Consider the following 18,770-nt stretch of genomic DNA (forward strand, 5'->3'; position numbering starts at 1 on the left):
ACCTCTCACACTCACTTGTGAAATCTCTCATAAACACAGGTGAAATGCTCTTATACATACAACTGGAAATGTATCCACTCACATATACAACTGAAATGTGCTCACAGATACTACTGAAATGCTCTTACACAAACTAGTGAAATCTGCTCATACTCACTATTGAAATACTTTTATACTCACTATTGAAATACTTTTATACTCACTATTGAAATACTTTTATACTCACTATTGAAATACTTTTATACTCACTATTGAAATACTTTTATACTCACTAGTGAAATACTTTTATACTCACTAGTGAAATACTTTTATATTCACTAGTGAAATGCTTTTATACTCACTACTGAAAATTTCAGTAGAAACGGAAGTCATTTCAGTAGAAACGGACGTCATTTCAGTAGAAAGGGAAGTGGGTTGGTCAGCGCGATTTTTTTTTTTTCCCGGGAGTTATTTTGATTGCTTGATAGAGCAATCAAAATAACTGCAGCAGCCAAAAACAACTGACTGTAGCAACAACTTTACTCAATAATATATTAGTTTCAGCAGAGACGACAACCCCCCCGGTGACTGCTGGATGAGCCTCACGTCACTTTTCCCCTCACGGTGTTCTGTTTGATGCTACCCGTCGAGAAATGCTACTTTGTGGTTCTGCGCCATGATTGATTCACATGAGCAAGATTAAGTCTAATAAAGTTCCTAAATGTCGGTTTCCATTATTTTTATATTAATTGTCCAGCCATAGTGCTTTGTATTGTATTATTAATTTAAATGAATGTATATCTTTAATTTGTTTGTAGGTGCAGTGCGAGTCCTGCAGTAGGTGGGCACATTTTAAATGTATCCACTATGACAAAGTCTCACATAAATGCCAGAAATGTGGCTGAACTACTCTGTTTGGCATTTTGTTGTTGTTTGTGTTCATTAACTTTTATTTATTATTGTTATGTTATTAAATGTAGGCTAATTTTCTGAACTTAGCAGACTCTTCTTTTGAAACGAGAAATTGAGACCGTTTGTGTGCCTTTACTTTTATTTCTTATTATTTTATACTTATTATCAATCCAAAAATAGTGATCACAAAATGGATAAATTGGGGGGTGTAAGTATGCTGACATTCATCCTGCAGTGGCAGTGAGGTGATTAGTATCTTACCTGAATGCATTAAGTGACGGGAGCATTATTTGATAGGATGTTACTGGACTATCAAATTATGCTACCATTAAATAGATTTAACATGGATGATATGGGATGTTGAGTATTTGATCCTTCAAAATACACTACCCATGATATGAATTGCATTACACTTTGTGAACATTATATGATAAAGAGAAAAAAAAACTATGTTATCACTTTATTTGATATCCATTCCGTTATTGGCCTTTATTTAACCAGGCAGGTCATTAAGAACACATTTTTATTTACAATGATGGCCTGGCAAGAGACAAGGACCACTTGGGGGGAAAGGACGTGGGCTAGGGAGTAAAACACAGTAAAATTGTAGCTCTACAAAAGGTAGAAAACCATTAGGTAGCATTTTTTGATAGGGTAGCAAAAATCGATAGACAGGCGCTTTCGGTTTATGCGGTGGTAGCATTTTTCGACGAAGCAGCAGAAATCGACAAAACAGCGGCAGCCGCGTGATAGCTTTCTGCCAGTATTCCATGTGCGAAAGCAGTTTTGGGTTTGATAACGTGGTGTGTATCCTCTCAAAACTGTAGTTGTTGCCGTTGCTAACGGGATGCTCTGACGCAGCTGCCGGGATGGGAAAAGTGACGTGAGGCTCATCCAGCACACCTGCACCGATCTGCACTCGCAATCACCGGGGGGGCGGGGCTGTAGCCCCGCAGTAAAAACACCTGACAGGGTCCTTATAGTCTCTGCTGAAGCTAATATATTATTGAGTAAAGTTGTTGCTTCAGTCAGTTGTTTTTGGCTGCTGCAGTTATTTTGATTGCTCTATCAAGCAATCAAAATAACTCCCGGGAAAAAAAAAAAAAAAAATGACGTCCGTTTCTACTGAAATGACTTCCGTTTCTACTGAAATGACTTCCGTTTCTACTGAAATGACTTCCGTTTCTACTGAAATGACTTCCGTTTCTACTGAAATTTTCAGTAGTGAGTATAAAAGTATTTCACTAGTGAGTATAAAAGTATTTCACTAGTGAGTTTAAAAGTATTTCAATAGTGAGTATAAAAGTATTTCACTAGTGAGTATGAGAAGATTTCACTAGTGAGTATAAAAGTATTTCAATAGTGAGTATAAAAGTATTTCACTAGTGAGTATAAAAGTATTTCAATAGTGAGTATAAAAGTATTTCAATAGTGAGTATAAAAGTATTTCAATAGTGAGTATGAGCAGATTTCACTAGTTTGTGTAAGAGCATTTCAGTAGTATCTGTGAGCACATTTCAGTTGTATATGTGAGTGGATACATTTCCAGTTGTATGTATAAGAGCATTTCACCTGTGTTTATGAGAGATTTCACAAGTGAGTGTGAGAGGTTTTCAGTATAGTGCGTAAAAGGTTTTGGATTTCATATGTGTTTATGAACATTTCCAGTTGTATGTGTAAGAGCATTTCACCTGTGTGTATAAAAGGTTTTGGATTTCATATGTGTTTATGAACACTAATTCAGAATTATGTCCCTCACGGCACCTCATAGGATTCTGAGTTCTTTCATTTAACTCTGAATAACATTCATATGAATTATTCTGGATCTCTTTTAAATTAACCCTTGTGCTGTCTTTGGGTCAAGGAAGGAGGAAGGGAAGGAAGGAAGGAAGGAAGGAAGGAAGGAAGGAAGGAAGGAAGGAAGGAAGGAAGGAAGGAAGGAAGGAAGGAAGGAAGGAAGGAAGGAAGGAAGGGAGGAAAGAAGAAAGGAAGGAAAGAAGGCAGGAAGGATGGAAGGGAGAAAAGAAGGAAGGAAGGGAGGAAAGAAGGAAGGAATGGAGAAAAGAATGAAAGATGGAAGGGAGAAAAAAGGATACGAGAATTAGGGAAGGGAGAAAAGAAATGGAAGGGAGAAAAGAAGGAAGGAAGGAAGGAAGGAAGGGAGGAAAGAAGGACAGAAGGAAAGAAGGGAAGAAAGAAGGAAGGAAAGAAGTAAAGAAGGAAGGAAGGGAAGTAGGAAGGAAGGAAGGGAGTAAAGAAGGAAGGAAAGAAGTAAAGAAGGAAGGAAGGAAAGAAGGAAGGTAGGAAGGGAGAAAAGAGGAAGGGAGAAGGAAGGAGAGAGCAAGAAGGAGGAAAGAAGGACAGGAGAATGAGGTCATTTTGACCCAAAGACAGTACAAGGGTTAATAAAAGCTCTGACTGTTAAAAACCACACTATCATGAACTTACTTTTTAAATGCAGTTTTTACCCTAAATCGAACGTATTAGACCTTTTTAAAGTTCAGTTTTACTGTAGTACCTATTTACCTATTTGTAACCAAATGGAACCTCGATACTAATTAGGCAATCCCAAAAAATCACAACAGTCAGTATTTATAAAAAAAACAATGAATCAATCCTGTATGAATGATTACTGCAATGATTAGTGCACATATTGAGTAGACAGACAACAATAATAAAATGTAAACAATAGTACAATTTTCCAGCGAACTGAAGCCGAGCCTTCAGGTCACTCTTTGGTCTGGTGGCTCTCTTGGCTTTCACAAAGTAGCAATAAGAACCTGGACCTTTCTCCGATCTCTTATGACCAGAACCAAAATACCAGTTGAATCAACTTTAAGTACTTCTATTGTATGTTATTACTTCTTGTTGCCTGCTGTCTAAACCAAGTAGAGCTTAAATGATACAGTGTTGGCCAGTGAAGTGTGTTGAAAGTGGAACTTAAATATTCCCAGAGGGAGACAATCTAAAGAGTGTTGTTTACTTATAGTAACTTCACTTTCTTGACTTTCTTTTCTCTATGTCATGTTTCTCCAAAAACAAAAACAATAAATTGTGTTACATTTTCATTTTTTTTTATAATGGTTGCTAGTGTCGTACTCGCACTTAGGTGTGTACTCAAACCACATGACCATGACTTAGGTCACACATGAGCACACATGATGACGTGCAGAGGGATGGAAAGTCATAATTTAAGATTTGGATCTTGATTTATGAGTGTGACAACCTGAAACCAGTTCTGGCAACAGTCGGCCTGCAGAGCTCTGCGGTGAGGGTGGTGTACAATGGGACACAACAGAAGTAGGAATCCCTGTCACATGACTCAAACCAAACTAATACTTGCGTCATGAAGCTGTTGAGTTTATATAAAACAAAATATGCTGAAAATATTGATGTTGTGAATTATGAATGAACGAATGAATGAATGAATTTTTATTTCGAACATGTATATAAAATGAAAGTAAAAATAATAATAAAAAGATAATCATTTACATCTTCATATTCACATATGTTCAAAAAAAAGGAGTAGGAAGAAGTTTACACTTTTTCCTAGTTCCTACCCCTTTATAACTCTATGAATTTACATTATTGCTATTATTATATCTACACAATATCCATATAATCTATATAAATACTACGTAAACATGCCTATTATTACATAATTATCCATATAAGTATATAGACAATATAAATATTACATAAATATTATATCTATATCTAGAAAATACAACTATTATATACATCTATATAAATATACACTATATAAACTACATAAATATCCCTATAAATATATATGTGCTACATACCCAATAAATATACAACATATATTACATAATTTTAACTATCCCTCTCAACAGATAATATATACTACATAAATATCCACATAAATATCTAAACATATCTTAAGCAAGTATAATATACCATTTTTCCCTATTTTATTTGTTTCTTACACTCCTCGTTAACCCATTTCCTCTTCCATATACCTGTTTATAAATCATTTTTTGTATTTCTTTTTAAACAGATTTATGTTATTATTTTGTTTCATTTCCTGCTCCAAACTGTTCCAGAGTCTCCACAGTTCCATGCACATGCTGCACATTGTTGTTCGTACTTTACTGTATGTTTTCTAAAATGTAGTTCTCCCCTTAGCCCCTTTCTCTCTCTGTGAACATTCCTCTGATATTTTTTGGTAGTAGATTATTCCTTGCTTCGAACATTATTTGCGCTGTTTTGTATTTAACCAGATCCCTAAATTTCAGTGTGTGTGATTTTATAAACAGTGGGTTTGTGTGTTCTCTGTATCCTGCATTGTTTATTGTCCTTATGAATGAAGTCTATTAATAAACAATTCAATAATAACCAGTCTGCTGGTCTGCTCTGTTAGGGCTTCAACAACAAAAGCTTTTGCCAAACGGATTTAATTCTGTTTTTCATCTTTCGTATGAAGCCAGACATGTTACAGATTTTTAATGAAAATCAAATGTCATGGTGCCATAGCACGCCAACACATGTTTTGTTAAGTTAAAGCAACACTAACTTTTCCACCTTAATATAACATTTCCAGAGTCATTGTGATGGTACATCAACTTCCAACAGGTTTAATGAACCTCTGTCATGGTCTGAGGGGTCTGTATCGCCTTCACTGGCACTATGTAACTTTGAGGAGCATGGTAGGAACCCTGGCACACTAAAAAACTACAAATCTTTACGTCTTTGACTGCTTTACGGCATACGTCACTTCCCCCTCCTTCCCGATTCGCAGTCGAGACGAAAATGGGCAGGGCGTGGAGCGCAGAGCTCAGCAGAAGCTGGTAACCCGTTGCTGCGTTATGGCTGCAGCAGCTCCACACACAACAGACGTGGGGAAAAGATCGCTAATGGTTTAACTTTTCACCGGTTTCCTGCTCGGAGGCAGAACCACGGAGGCCAAGTATCTGATATAACAGAGTAAAAGAGTGAAAGAGTCGTCGGCTCGCTTTGGATCGCGGCTGTAACGACCAAACCTTCCACACAGTAAAGTCTGAATTATGGTTCTGTGTTAAATCGATGCAGACCTACGGCGTAGGGTACGTGGCGACGCGCAACGTACGGTGCGTGTCCCCACGTACCCTACGCCGTAGGCTCCGCGTCGATTTAACGCAGAACCATAAATCAGCCTTAAACCACAAACACTCACACAGACCGGGTCGGATCAAAACACGGGTTTTATTCCCCACTTCGCCAGCTAAACGCAGTTGCTGGCCAGCTCTCTGCGGTGCAATTAAGCCCAATCTTCAGATAAAACTAGTTTGTTGAGGAAAAAATATTAACTCTTATTTGTAGCTGCAGAAGAAAAAAATCATCTCACGAGGAAAACAAAAATATTGCTCACGCCTCGGAGCCTCTTCAACATAATATAGCAGTCAAAAGAAGTGAGAGAAAGAAGAAGAGAAGTAAGACGGATACAAAACATGTACTGTATGTTGTACTATTATACAAATTTATTGAAACACATGGCGAGTCAAACATTTACCAAAGCAGCTGCCAAACACTCCTAAACAAGGTAGTAAGACGTGGGTTCTGCAGAACTGCAGCAGTAATCCCTTATAAAGAGTGGCGCTCCGACGAGGAGCTCCATTTTTTAGTAGGGATTTCATATGGATCCAGACCGTTAATAATCATTATTTTCTCCATATACGGCTCCCTGGCTCCCTTGTTTAAGGTATCCCGGTAAATTCCAGTCCTTTCCAGCAGTTTAACATCTTTTTTTTTGCGTTCCGTCTGTTCACTTGGTGAAACAGAAAAGCGTCCCGTCTTCTCTCATCAAAACAAATGCACGCGACGGGGACAGGAGTTTTCCGGCAGTACGCGCTGGTGCTCATGGGAAACGTAGTGTTCTTTCTGGTAAAACAATAGCGCTTTTGTCCAAAAGATGCCGCCAAACTCAGAAAAGCTGAAAGTTACGTTGTGCTGCTTTAAGGCCGAACACCAAAACAATTGGATAGAGCAAAATAGACAAAATGCGTTACCTGGGTTAAGATTACATTTCCAGCAAAGTAAAGTGGATGTTGCCATGGTTAAAGAGATCCTAAAATCCTTATTGTTTATATATTGTGTATATATTGTGTATATATTGTATATTTATCAAATATTATACAGGTCTCAGAAAATTTGAATATTGTGACAAAGTTCTTTATTTTCTGTAATGCAATTAAAAAAACAGGTGCCTCCACCTATAGTTAACATTAAATTTAATATCATACTTATAAAAACAAAATATACAAATGAGTAGTTAGAAATCTATAGATGATAGAAATAAATGAAAATTACAAAGAATTTACACAAAAGAAAAATGATCGGATATATGAAAAACGATAAAGAGTACAATTTAAAAATTAAGAAACAAACAAAAAATAAACGACTAAATAACAAACCAAATGAACACAAACAAAAAATACTTTCAAGGAGATTACACAAGACGATAACATTTTTCAGCCCATTACTTATGCCAGAGCATCCATTTACAAAACAAAAATTAAGTGGTGTTTCAGACATCCTTTAAAACAATTTTTTTTGCTAAATGGGAATATGTATTCCATAGTTTGACACCCCTGTACCGTTTAAAGAAATCAAGGGTGTATGCCCAATGAAATGCTGAGGGGGGGTGGGGGGGAGGGTTCACATTTCACATTTGGTCACATTTGAGTAAAATAATTATCTATTTCTATAAATGTCAGAAGATCTTTTTAAAACATATATATTTTATCATCACGGACCCACAGGCCCCTCGCAATTACACCATAGACCACTAGGGGTCCACGGACCCCCGGTTGAGAATCACTGTTCTAGATCCCCCCATCCCCCACACAAACCCTGTTCTAGATCCCCCCCATCCCCCACACAAACCCTGTTCTAGATGCCCCCCATCCCCCACACTAACCCTGTTCTAGATCCCCCCCCATCCCCCACACAAACCCTGTTCTAGATCCCCCCCATCCCCCACACAAACCCTGTTCTAGATCCCCCCACCCCCCACACAAACCCTGTTCTAGATGCCCCCCATCCCCCACACTAACCCTGTTCTAGATCCCCCATCCCCCACACAAACCCTGTTCTAGATCCCCCCCATCCCCCACACTAACCCTGTTCTAGATCCCCCCCATCCCCCACACTAACCCTGTTCTAGATCCCCCCCATCCCCCACACTAACCCTGTTCTAGATCCCCCATCCCCCACACAAACCCTGTTCTAGATCCCACCATCCCCCACACTAACCCTGTTCTAGATCCCCCCCATCCCCCACACTAACCCTGTTCTAGATCCCCCCATCCCCCACACTAACCCTGTTCTAGATCCCCCCCATCCCCCACACAAACCCTGTTCTAGATCCCCCCATCCCCCACACTAACTCTGTTCTAGATCCCCCCATCCCCCACACTAACCCTGTTCTAGATCCCCCCATCCCCCACACTAACCCTGTTCTAGATCCCCCCATCCCCCACACTAACCCTGTTCTAGATCCCCCCATCCCCCACACTAACTCTGTTCTAGATCCCCCCATCCCCCACACTAACCCTGTTCTAGATCCCCCCCATCCCCCACACAAACCCTGTTCTAGATCCCCCCATCCCCCACACTAACTCTGTTCTAGATCCCCCCATCCCCCACACTAACCCTGTTCTAGATCCCCCCCATCCCCCACACAAACCCTGTTCTAGATCCCCCCACCCCCCACACAAACCCTGTTCTAGATGCCCCCCATCCCCCACACTAACCCTGTTCTAGATGCCCCCCATCCCCCACACTAACCCTGTTCTAGATCCCCCATCCCCCACACAAACCCTGTTCTAGATCCCACCATCCCCCACACTAACCCTGTTCTAGATCCCCCATCCCCCACACAAACCCTGTTCTAGATCCCACCATCCCCCACACAAACCCTGTTCTAGATCCCCCCCATCCCCCACACTAACCCTGTTCTAGATCCCCCCATCCCCCACACAAACCCTGTTCTAGATCCCCCCATCCCCCACACTAACTCTGTTCTAGATCCCCCCATCCCCCACACTAACCCTGTTCTAGATCCCCCCATCCCCCACACTAACCCTGTTCTAGATCCCCCCATCCCCCACACTAACCCTGTTCTAGATCCCCCCATCCCCCACACTAACCCTGTTCTAGATCCCCCCATCCCCCACACTAACCCTGTTCTAGATCCCCCCATCCCCCACACAAACCCTGTTCTAGATCCCCCCATCCCCCACACTAACTCTGTTCTAGATCCCCCCATCCCCCACACTAACCCTGTTCTAGATCCCCCCATCCCCCACACTAACTCTGTTCTAGATCCCCCCATCCCCCACACTAACTCTGTTCTAGATCCCCCCATCCCCCACACTAACCCTGTTCTAGATCCCCCCCATCCCCCTTGGTAGTTACTGGTTTAGGATTATAGTTTATAGTTTTATTTGGATCCCCATAAGCTACAGCAAAACTGCAGCTATTCTTTCTGGGGTCCGACACATAATATACAATACATGAAAAAAATGAAAAGCAAACCTAAAGAGGTAGTAAAGAAAAATAAAAGAAACGTAGAAAAGAAAAAAGTTAAAAAAAAAAGGAAATTCTACTACAAAATATATTCTAGATTTCTGTCAAACAAGACCAGTGCTCCTTTTGACACTCACATTAAGGTTACAGTCCTTCCGAAACATTTGGATGTAATGCATTACAATACAAAATCATACCTTCTTTAAATAGCATCAACCAATTCAAACAATGTATAGTCATCGACAATGCGTTTAAGTTATAATCACTTATCTTAACTTGAACCCATGACCATTTTTAGTAAACCAATCGCCATTTAGTAATAATTAAGTTTTATATGTATTTATTTAAGAGATGTTTCTTTACTAATAATTTGAATTCTTTTATGGAGGAGGAAGGGAGCGTCTGAAAGAAACCTGACTCAGGTTTCTGTTGATCACTGCTGTTCTGCATTGACACTAATTCCTTGCTACTCTGCCTGATCAGCTGCAGATTGTCGTCACGGTCACAGTCAGTAGAAGATGGTCGCTGAATTCCACCTCCGTGTGGGAAACTGCAGAGCACCGATCTGGGATGTCGCTGTAGATGTGATCAATGCATGTTGCTTCATCTCCGGTCCTCCTGGTGGGCTGGGTAACCAGTTGACTCAGACCACATTCAGTAGTTACTTCTTCAATCTTCTTCTTCAGGTCAGATTCAAACAGCCAGTCGATGTTGAAGTTCCCCATCAACAGAACCTCTTTGTAATTTGTTGTTATTTTTAGCTTTCTGATTCGCTCAAGGATTCTTTCCAGAGAATTTTTTTTTTTATCTTGGTTGTAACAACAGCCCACTAAGAGGGGTCTGCTGTCATGTGGAGAAACTGTAACCCAAATCATCTCACAATCAGGTTCTTCTTTAGGGTGTTTCCTTGTTCGAATGTTTCCTTGGATGTACAGAGCTACACCTCCTCCAGTACTATCTCTGTCCCTCCTAAACAACTTGAAACCCTCCAGCTTCACTTCCTTATCTTTGACTTTATTATCCAGATATGTTTGAGATATCGCCAGCACCTGGAACGGATGTTTTTTTACAACATCTCTAATTTCAGCGATGTTGCTTTTCAGATCGTTGATGTTCAGATGAGCTGCTTTTATGCGGATGGATGTCGTTACGTTCACGGTCAGTAGAAGATGGTCGCTGAAAGCCGCCTCCGTGAAGGTCACGTCAGAGCACTGATCAGGGATGTTGGTGTAGATGTGATCAATGCATGTTGCTTCATGTTCCGTCACCCTGGTGGGATCTTCAACCAGTTGATTCAAACCACATTCAGTAGTTTCCTGTTCGATCTTCGTCTTCAGCTTGGACTCAGACAGCCAATCGATGGTGAAGTTTCCCATCAACAGAACATCTTTTCCTTTTTTTTCCAGGTTTTGGAATTGTTTAAGGATTTTATTCACAGACTCTTCATTTAAGTCTGGGTTGTAACAACAGCCCACTAACAGGGTTGCGCAGGGATTTGGAGAAACCGTAACCCAAATCATCTCACAATCAGGGGCTTTTTCAGGGGTATTCATTATCTTATTATGGTCTTGGATGTACAGAGCTACACCTCCTCCATTACGATCTCTGTCCTTCCTAAACAACTTGAAACCCTTAAGCTTCACTTCCTCATCTTTGACATTTTTGTCCAGACGTGTTCCAGATATCGCCAGCACCTGGATCTTATGTTTTCTTACAACCTTTCTAAGTTGACCTATCTTGCTTTTCAGCCCGTTGATGTACAGATGAGCTGCTTTTATTGTGGAGTCAGATGTGGGAGCTGAAGTGGCCATCGTTATGAATCTGTCGTCACACTTTTCCTCCAACTGCACATTCAGGATCACCACAACCCTACAAGACACAAGCGGTGCAGTGAGAAGGACAAACCCTGAACCCCCAGGACATGAGTTGGATGGAAGATGCAGCAGGTGGTGCAGACTGCTGACTAGAGCTCAGATCTACGGCCGTTCACACCGTCAGAGGAGCCTGGACGGATCAAAGTGTGTGTGTGTGTTTGCGTGTGTGTTTATGTGTGTGTTTTAAGCTGGGCATACACTGTGCGATATTTAAAATTGTTTGATTCCCAGCCCCATCTCAAACTGCATGACTAGATCACTGAGTTCAAAAGTTCACAGCCCACGATTTATGGTCTCACACTGTACGACCCGATGCTCTGATGGGACACGTCTGCTCACACTATACGATCATAATCTTCACGTCAGACTTCTGTGTACTGGAACTCGAGGCCGGTTTTGGGGCAGGGGTTTTTTGCCGACCCAAACGTGCGTCCTGCCCACCCGATCAAAGGTTATGGGGATCCTTTATTTTTTTATAATTTTATTTTTTATATATATATATATATATATATATATATATATATATATATATATATATATATATATATATATATATATATATATATATATATATATATATCACAAAATATCTGTACCGTTTCTGATTGGGTGGGCACTGCGCATCATTTTTAGACACAACAATGAATGCATACCGCAAAAGTTGTGTCTCGGCGGAGGGACCCGACGTCCCAGCAAAATGAGAACAACAGATAAGAGAAGTGTTCAGAACAGCGCAGAGCACACACTGAAGGCTGATTTATGGTTCCGCGTTACACCAACGCGGAGCCTACGTCGTAGTGTCGTATGTGTAGCGATAAATGAAAAAATATTAGACAACGTTGTGATTGGACAAGGAATTGGCTGGGCAGACGTGGGAAATGGAGTCTTTTTTTCTGCTATTAAAACATGATTTGTAATGTGAATTTGCAACAATTTAAACTACAAATAATAGTTTTTGACGTGACATCAGAGATTGCGCATGCTCTCTGTGAAAGGATGAGGCAAATCGGGTCGTAGCACCAGGATTTCAAACACGTTTAATTTTCTTGCGATTTTCACACGATTCGTGATCGGGAGCTCGTCGTGAGGTGTTAATCTCTTGTCGTGATGTGTTAATCTCTCGTCGTGAGGTGTTACTCTCTTGTCGTGATGTGTTAATCTCTCGTCGTGAGGTGTTAATCTCTCGTCATGAAGTGTTAATCTCTCGTCGTGAGGTGTTAATCTCTCGTCGTGAGGTGTTAATCTCTCGTCGTGAGGTGTTAATCTCTCGTCGTGAGATGTTAATCTCTGGTCGTGATGTGTTAATCTCTCGTCGTGAGGTGTTAATCTCTCGTCGTGAGGTGTTAATCTCTCATCGTTACCCCACGTATACTGCACGAGGCACGACCATCGATTGGGTCAAAATCCGGCCCGATCCAAAAAATAGTCGCGCGACTGGAAAATCGACTCAAAACGAGCTGATAATCGCACAGTGTCTGCCCGGCTTTAGTCCAACAGCAGAACCACCAAGTTCTGTCTGAATCACCTTAGACTGTCTCTTCTGTGATGGACAGGTGACCTGGACAGGTGTATCAAGTTTCTGGTCTGACAGCTGGGTTGGCTCCGCCCCTCCACAGGATGGTGCAGGTGTCCAAGACGGAGTGGTTTGACAGAAATCACTTTTCAAATCTAGCTGATTCCTGAAAAGATGAGAGTTACAGGACCATCATGAGTACAAATCCCCGTCGTGAGGATCCAGCAAGCAGAGCTGACACCTCAACGTTAACGTTACCTAAGAAACCAAAACTGAGAATCTGTCACTTTAGCTGAGGAAAAAACATGATGGTAGGATGATAACATGACCAGGAAACATTTGTACTTGTTTCAACCTGCAGCAGGAATCCATGAACTTGACCTTGTTAGAAACCTTCAAAAGTCCTAACTGCTGTTCTAATGCAGCAGGTACAAACTTACCGATGTACATGTTTGCTCACATTCCTCTGGAAACCACAGAGACCCGGTTTAGCTGGTTAAGGTGATTATGAAACTTGCAATGAAGGATCAGGATGATTTGATGTTCCTCCCTGAACACGAACACCTTCAAGACTAACTTCTTTCTTTATTTCACTTCAGTACTTCACTTAAAACACCAAACACCTGAGAGGTTAAGATGCTGTTCACCACCGCTGAGTGCCCAGTGGAGGTGGGCAGGACATCTGAGTGTTTTCAAGACACGGCAGCAACATTTAAAGGGGACCTATTATGAAAAATATGTTTTTTCTTGCTTTAACATATATAAAGTGGTCTCCCCTCAGCCTGACAACTCAGAGAAGGAGGAAAGCAACCAAATTCTGCAGTGTCTGTACAGCCGCCCGGAGGATCCTTCCAGTGTCATGTGACTTCTACGAGCCGTTCAGAATCTGCTCCCGTCGTTACGTAACAACGGGAGCAGATTTCCATAGGTCTCCTCCACTGCTGAAACCACGCCCACAACCAACTCCACCGGTCGGAGCGTCCGCCATTGTTCAGAAGTGGTGATTGTTTCCACAGCGAGGGGACAGTAATAATGAGGTTTTGCATCGACATTTAACCTCATAAAAGGATCAGTTCCAACAGCACGGACCCGGCAACTGCACACGAGTCAGCGGTAAGTGACGTTATTTTTTTTATGTTATTTATATTTGTCTACAAGTATGATCTTTGCATGGGCTAAGCATTTAGCTTAGCTCAGCTCTGGAGCACCGGAGCTGCTCACCGTGGCCCCGGTGGCCCCGGTGGCTCCGGTGTTCCCTAACGGAGCCACTCACTCGTTAGGTAACACCGGAGCTCTATTAGTAATACATTTTTTTTCTGTTTATGGGTTCAGATCTTCCAAGCACCTGAAGCTTCAACGACACCTTCAGAAGACGCACGGTCCTTCCCTGAGCCAGCAATAGTGCATACATGTTATTTATATACAAATTATGTTATTTTATTTTTTTAACCATAAAGTTGCCATTTGTGAACATTCAGTGTTGTGATTTCTTTACAGTTAACATGATTCATTTGTCTTGTAACATAAGAAATGAAATGATGAGGAATCTGAGTAAATAACTGTGGTGTACCTGTTTAGAATTCAATTAAATCTTCCTGTGTGAATTAGTGTGAAGACGAGGTGACCCGTTCCCTCTTCAGGGAACTAAAGGCTGATTTATGGTTCCGTGTTACACCAACGCAGAGTCTACAGCGTAGGGTACGCGTCGATTTAACGCAAAACCGTAATTCAGGCTTTAAGATCCGTTTCCACCGTGTAACTGCATGAGAGTGTCCGACTATCGCGTCGATCTGCGTGACATCGGACGCTCTCTGTCCACACTGAAACCGTTAAACTCTCTCTGTCCACACTGAAACCGTTAAACTCTCTCTGTCCACACTGAAACCGTTAAACTCTCTCTGTCCACACTGAAACTGTTAAACTCTCTCTGTCCACACTGAAACTGTTAAACTCTCTCTGTCCACACTGAAACCATTAAACTCTCTCTGTCCACACTGAAACTGTTAAACTCTCTCTGTCCACACTGAAACTGTTAAACTCTCTCTGTCCACACTGAAACCGTTAAACTCTCTCTGTCCACACTGAAACGGTTAAACTCTCTCTGTCCACACTGAAACCGTTAAACTCTCTCTGTCCACACTGAAACTGTTAAACTCTCTCTGTCCACACTGAAACTGTTAAACTCTCTCTGTCCACACTGAAACCATTAAACTCTCTCTGTCCACACTGAAACCGTTAAACTCTCTCTGTCCACACTGAAACTGTTAAACTCTCTCTGTCAACACTGAAACCATTAAACTCTCTCTGTCCACACTGAAACCATTAAACTCTCTCTGTCCACATCGAAACCGTTAAACTCTCGGCCAGTTAGGACAGTCCAACACAAAAAAAATAAAGCAATGGAATTTATTTTGTCGCCGAAGCTCTGTCGCATGGGACAGCTTTGTGTACGGAGCCGCTGCTCTTCAGCCCGGAGAGGCTTTGTTCCCTCCCCTGCTACACGTCATTCAAGCAGCCAATCAGCACAGAGCCTCATTATCATAGCCCCGCCCCTCAGAATCCCTCATAGAGAAGGAGGTTAGAAACAGTAAAACTAGAGACATGGCCCACAGACTGAATTTCTCATTTATGTAGAAAAAACAAGCTTTAGATTGTTTTTAAGACATTCAAGGCCTGTTTAAAATATACATTAAATGCCATAATAGGTCCCCTTTAAAGGTCCCAGTTGAAAAAGCTGCAGCGTTGTTTTTTTATTTCCTGTTCAAGTAAATAAGTTCGTACTCACCAGATCTAATGCAGGACTGAAGTGGAAGACTCCTCCGATACGCCTGTGCGGGATGTTTTATCATCTGAAGTCCCACCTCCATACCTGCTCGTCCCAAGTCCTGCCTCCTTACCTGAGATCATCCTTCCAGACTGAAGTCGCCAGCACCAAACAAAACACTTTACAGAACATGACACATTAAAAAATACTTTCACAATAAAATTTGAATCCAATAAGTCAAAGAGCTGAACGTTGAACGCAGGATTGAAGGTTTCCACGACAGACGCTTCCTTCACCTGTGAAGGACTTGAGGTCAAGATGTAGTTTTGGTCCTCCCACAACTGAAACGGGCTCATCACCAAGCCTGAACAAGTTTTATATTTCCACAAAAACCCACTGGACCGATCGCAAAAGAGAAGCAAATAAAAACAAACTCTCTTCCTACAGTGTAACTCTGAAATTACCAGGTTCCAGTGTAAAAGTCCACTGGATTCATAGGACCACGTGAATCTGAACCCATTCAGAACCAGTTTTGGTCTCATTTCTGATACCAGAGGAACTGCTCATCAGTAGACATCAAGTCATCATCTTGTTCTTTATTCATTTTCTCTGGTCTTGTAATCTCTGGACTTCATTTTGATCTCACATGTTTTACCTTGGTTCCGCATACTTTGATCGTTGCTGATCATATTTGTAATTGTTTCACTTTCTGAATCCCCTACTCACATTCCCCTCAGACAACTGGTTTGACTGGATCATGACAGGAGTTAAGAAACTTTTACAGTAAATACAAAAAGTTCAACACATTTTACAAAGGTTCAGGTGTCTGAAATATAAAGATAGAAATACCATGAATACTGTCACTTCTTAAATGTAAGCTTCAAACAACCAAACAAAAAGTTCAGAGAGAAAAAGAAATTAGAAAGAAGAAATAATAAGGGATTGTCATGGTCACAGTTTCAGAGGTTTTTTTACTGTGTTACTGACTCCTGTCATCTAGATCCTGCCACCCTCATCAGCCTCATTCCCTTCACCTGTGCTTCCCCGGCCCAGCTCCACACCTGGTTTCCCTCATCAGTTTCCCCTTCATATACCGGCCCATTTCCTCATACCAGTTGCCAGATCGTCGAGTGTTTTTGCCTTGCTTTCCAGCCTTCCTGTTCTGTTCTGTTTCTGCCTGCCTGCCTGCCTGCCTGCCTGCCTGCCTGCCTGTCTGCGACCCTGCATGATTCCTGGTTTTTGGATTTTGCCTGCCCCTTCGGATTGTTTGCCTGATCTGCCTGACTACCTGGTTTTGACCCCTGCCTGCCTTGGACCTGAATAAAGCCTCTTGGACTCTGATCTGCCTGGTGTTGTGCATTTGGGTTCTCTGTCCTGTCTGAGCCGTGACAGAAAGAAGAAATAATCAGGGATAAAATCAAACGTGGCCACACCCTGGTTGTCAAACCTTTCCACAACAACAACCTGCTGGTAGAACAACTTTCTAGTCCAAGACCCACACACACTATAATGAAACCAATGTATTAATTACATTAACTTTTCTCTACTTTATTTCATTTTAGTAACTCTACTTTTTGATGGGTTATATTTTTTCTTCCTCATTCAGTATTCATTTATTTTCTGATTAATCAAAGTTGTGATTTTTTCATTTTGATACTGACTGATCCAAAACAACCACTGAACATGTCATTACCTCATATTTACTACAACGTCCTAGTGAGACGACTGTGTTTTGGACGTGTTGGGGATCATATCTATTACATATTGTCTAATGAGACCGGGTTCACCTGCTTTTTTGTTTTATTTTTCAAGACATGCATTAAACGCAGACTTTGGAACAACCTGAGAACGTTCATTTGGGAATAAAACTACAGTTAAAACTACTCTAATAAAAATGACTCCTCATTGTCAAAAGAAAACCTGAGCAACAAAATACCATCAAGAAATATATTTAAATAGAGATCAATAATTCCTATGTGACAGAATAAATGTCAACGTCCATAAGTGGACAAACCAGAAAATAAGAAAGAATTCACTCCACAACTGTAATTATATACGTAGTTCGTTAATGATGTTTTATTAGAATTTCTTGAATTATAACACAGAATTACAAAGACAGTTGAACAAAATGATCAAACAGTACAAGGAGAAGTCAAAACAAAGCGTCCGTACATTGCAGGACAACAGTAATACAGTTGCATCCACTACTACTGTGTTACAGCACAAATATTCATAAAAAGGTCAGCAGGCACTTTTAAACCTGCTCACAGAGGAGTTTCCTTCACAATGAGTAAGACGGTTCCAGAAAGGCTGATAAAAATCAGAATAATTCAAGATTGTCTATCGCTGCATATCTGACCTTCTCCAAGTGAAATACATCAGTAAAGTCTGTCGGCCGAGTCTTGAAATGAGGTAGTTTCAGATTTTTAGGGATCAATATCAATACTTTAATAATTATCATGACATACATAAAAACATTTGTTACATCAAGGCTGTGATTTAATAGAGAAATAAAGAACTCAAACGACTCCATCCTGGTCTTGGACATGTCTTTATCATTCACTTCTGAAAACTCTGACATCTTAAAGGAAATAAACCGATCACATGATTGATCAGAAAACAACGAGGGGTGAAAACACCAGCGATAGTTTCCTCTTGTGGTTGAAATCTAAACTACTGATATCAGACCAGAATATTCTGATATTTTAGAGGAAATCATGTTTGATAGCAAACCTGAGTCTAACAGAAATAATCAATTCTTGAAGAAGTGTTGTATCTTTGTGCAGAGAAAGAATAATCTCTAATCGTGGGATGTTGGAGTCTCAAATATCAAGTACGTATCAAAGTGGACAAAAATGATCTAAGACCACAGAAGCTGCTGAACATGACAATCTGGTTTTGGTTGATCTACGTAAAATATTATCAATCACACTATTAAAAAGAAGTTAAAATAACTGAGTAGAAATATCTTTGACGTTTCTGCCATTCGTGTGAACATGTTCAAATGAAATAGTTCATTTAAGATGTAAGATTATCAAGTCACGAGCTTTGAGGGAGAATGGGGAAGTTGATAAACCCAGATGGGAGAGAAACCCGGAGAGAAAACTTGATACATGTAATAAAATGTCCAGCAGGACTAGGTGACCCTGGTCCGTTTAAGACCAAAACATCAACGTGTGAAATATGTTAACATGCTTGT

General features: G+C 40.9%; 1 protein-coding gene across 1 annotated transcript; it reads right to left on the reverse strand.

Moving 5' to 3' along the window:
• Window positions 1-9,290: 9,290 nt before the first annotated feature.
• Window positions 9,291-15,619, reverse strand: LOC133456228 (uncharacterized). Its single transcript, XM_061734676.1, has 3 exons — window positions 15,593-15,619; window positions 12,820-12,973; window positions 9,291-11,289 (listed from the first exon to the last, which is right to left on the reverse strand). Exon 3 carries the CDS (start codon window positions 11,229-11,231, stop codon window positions 9,900-9,902), a length of 1,332 nt encoding a protein of 443 aa, XP_061590660.1. The 5' UTR covers window positions 11,232-11,289; window positions 12,820-12,973; window positions 15,593-15,619; the 3' UTR covers window positions 9,291-9,899.
• Between the last annotated feature and the right edge of the window lie 3,151 nt (window positions 15,620-18,770).

The sequence above is a fragment of the Cololabis saira genome, chromosome 12 (genome assembly GCF_033807715.1).
Source record: "Cololabis saira isolate AMF1-May2022 chromosome 12, fColSai1.1, whole genome shotgun sequence".
NCBI classification, from domain to species: Eukaryota; Metazoa; Chordata; class Actinopteri; order Beloniformes; family Belonidae; genus Cololabis; species Cololabis saira.

What these genes read in the sequence shown, in the direction of transcription:
- LOC133456228 (XM_061734676.1), bottom strand. Translation starts at nt 11,231, where the DNA reads ATGGCCACTTCAGCTCCCACATCTGACTCCACAATAAAAGCAGCTCAT.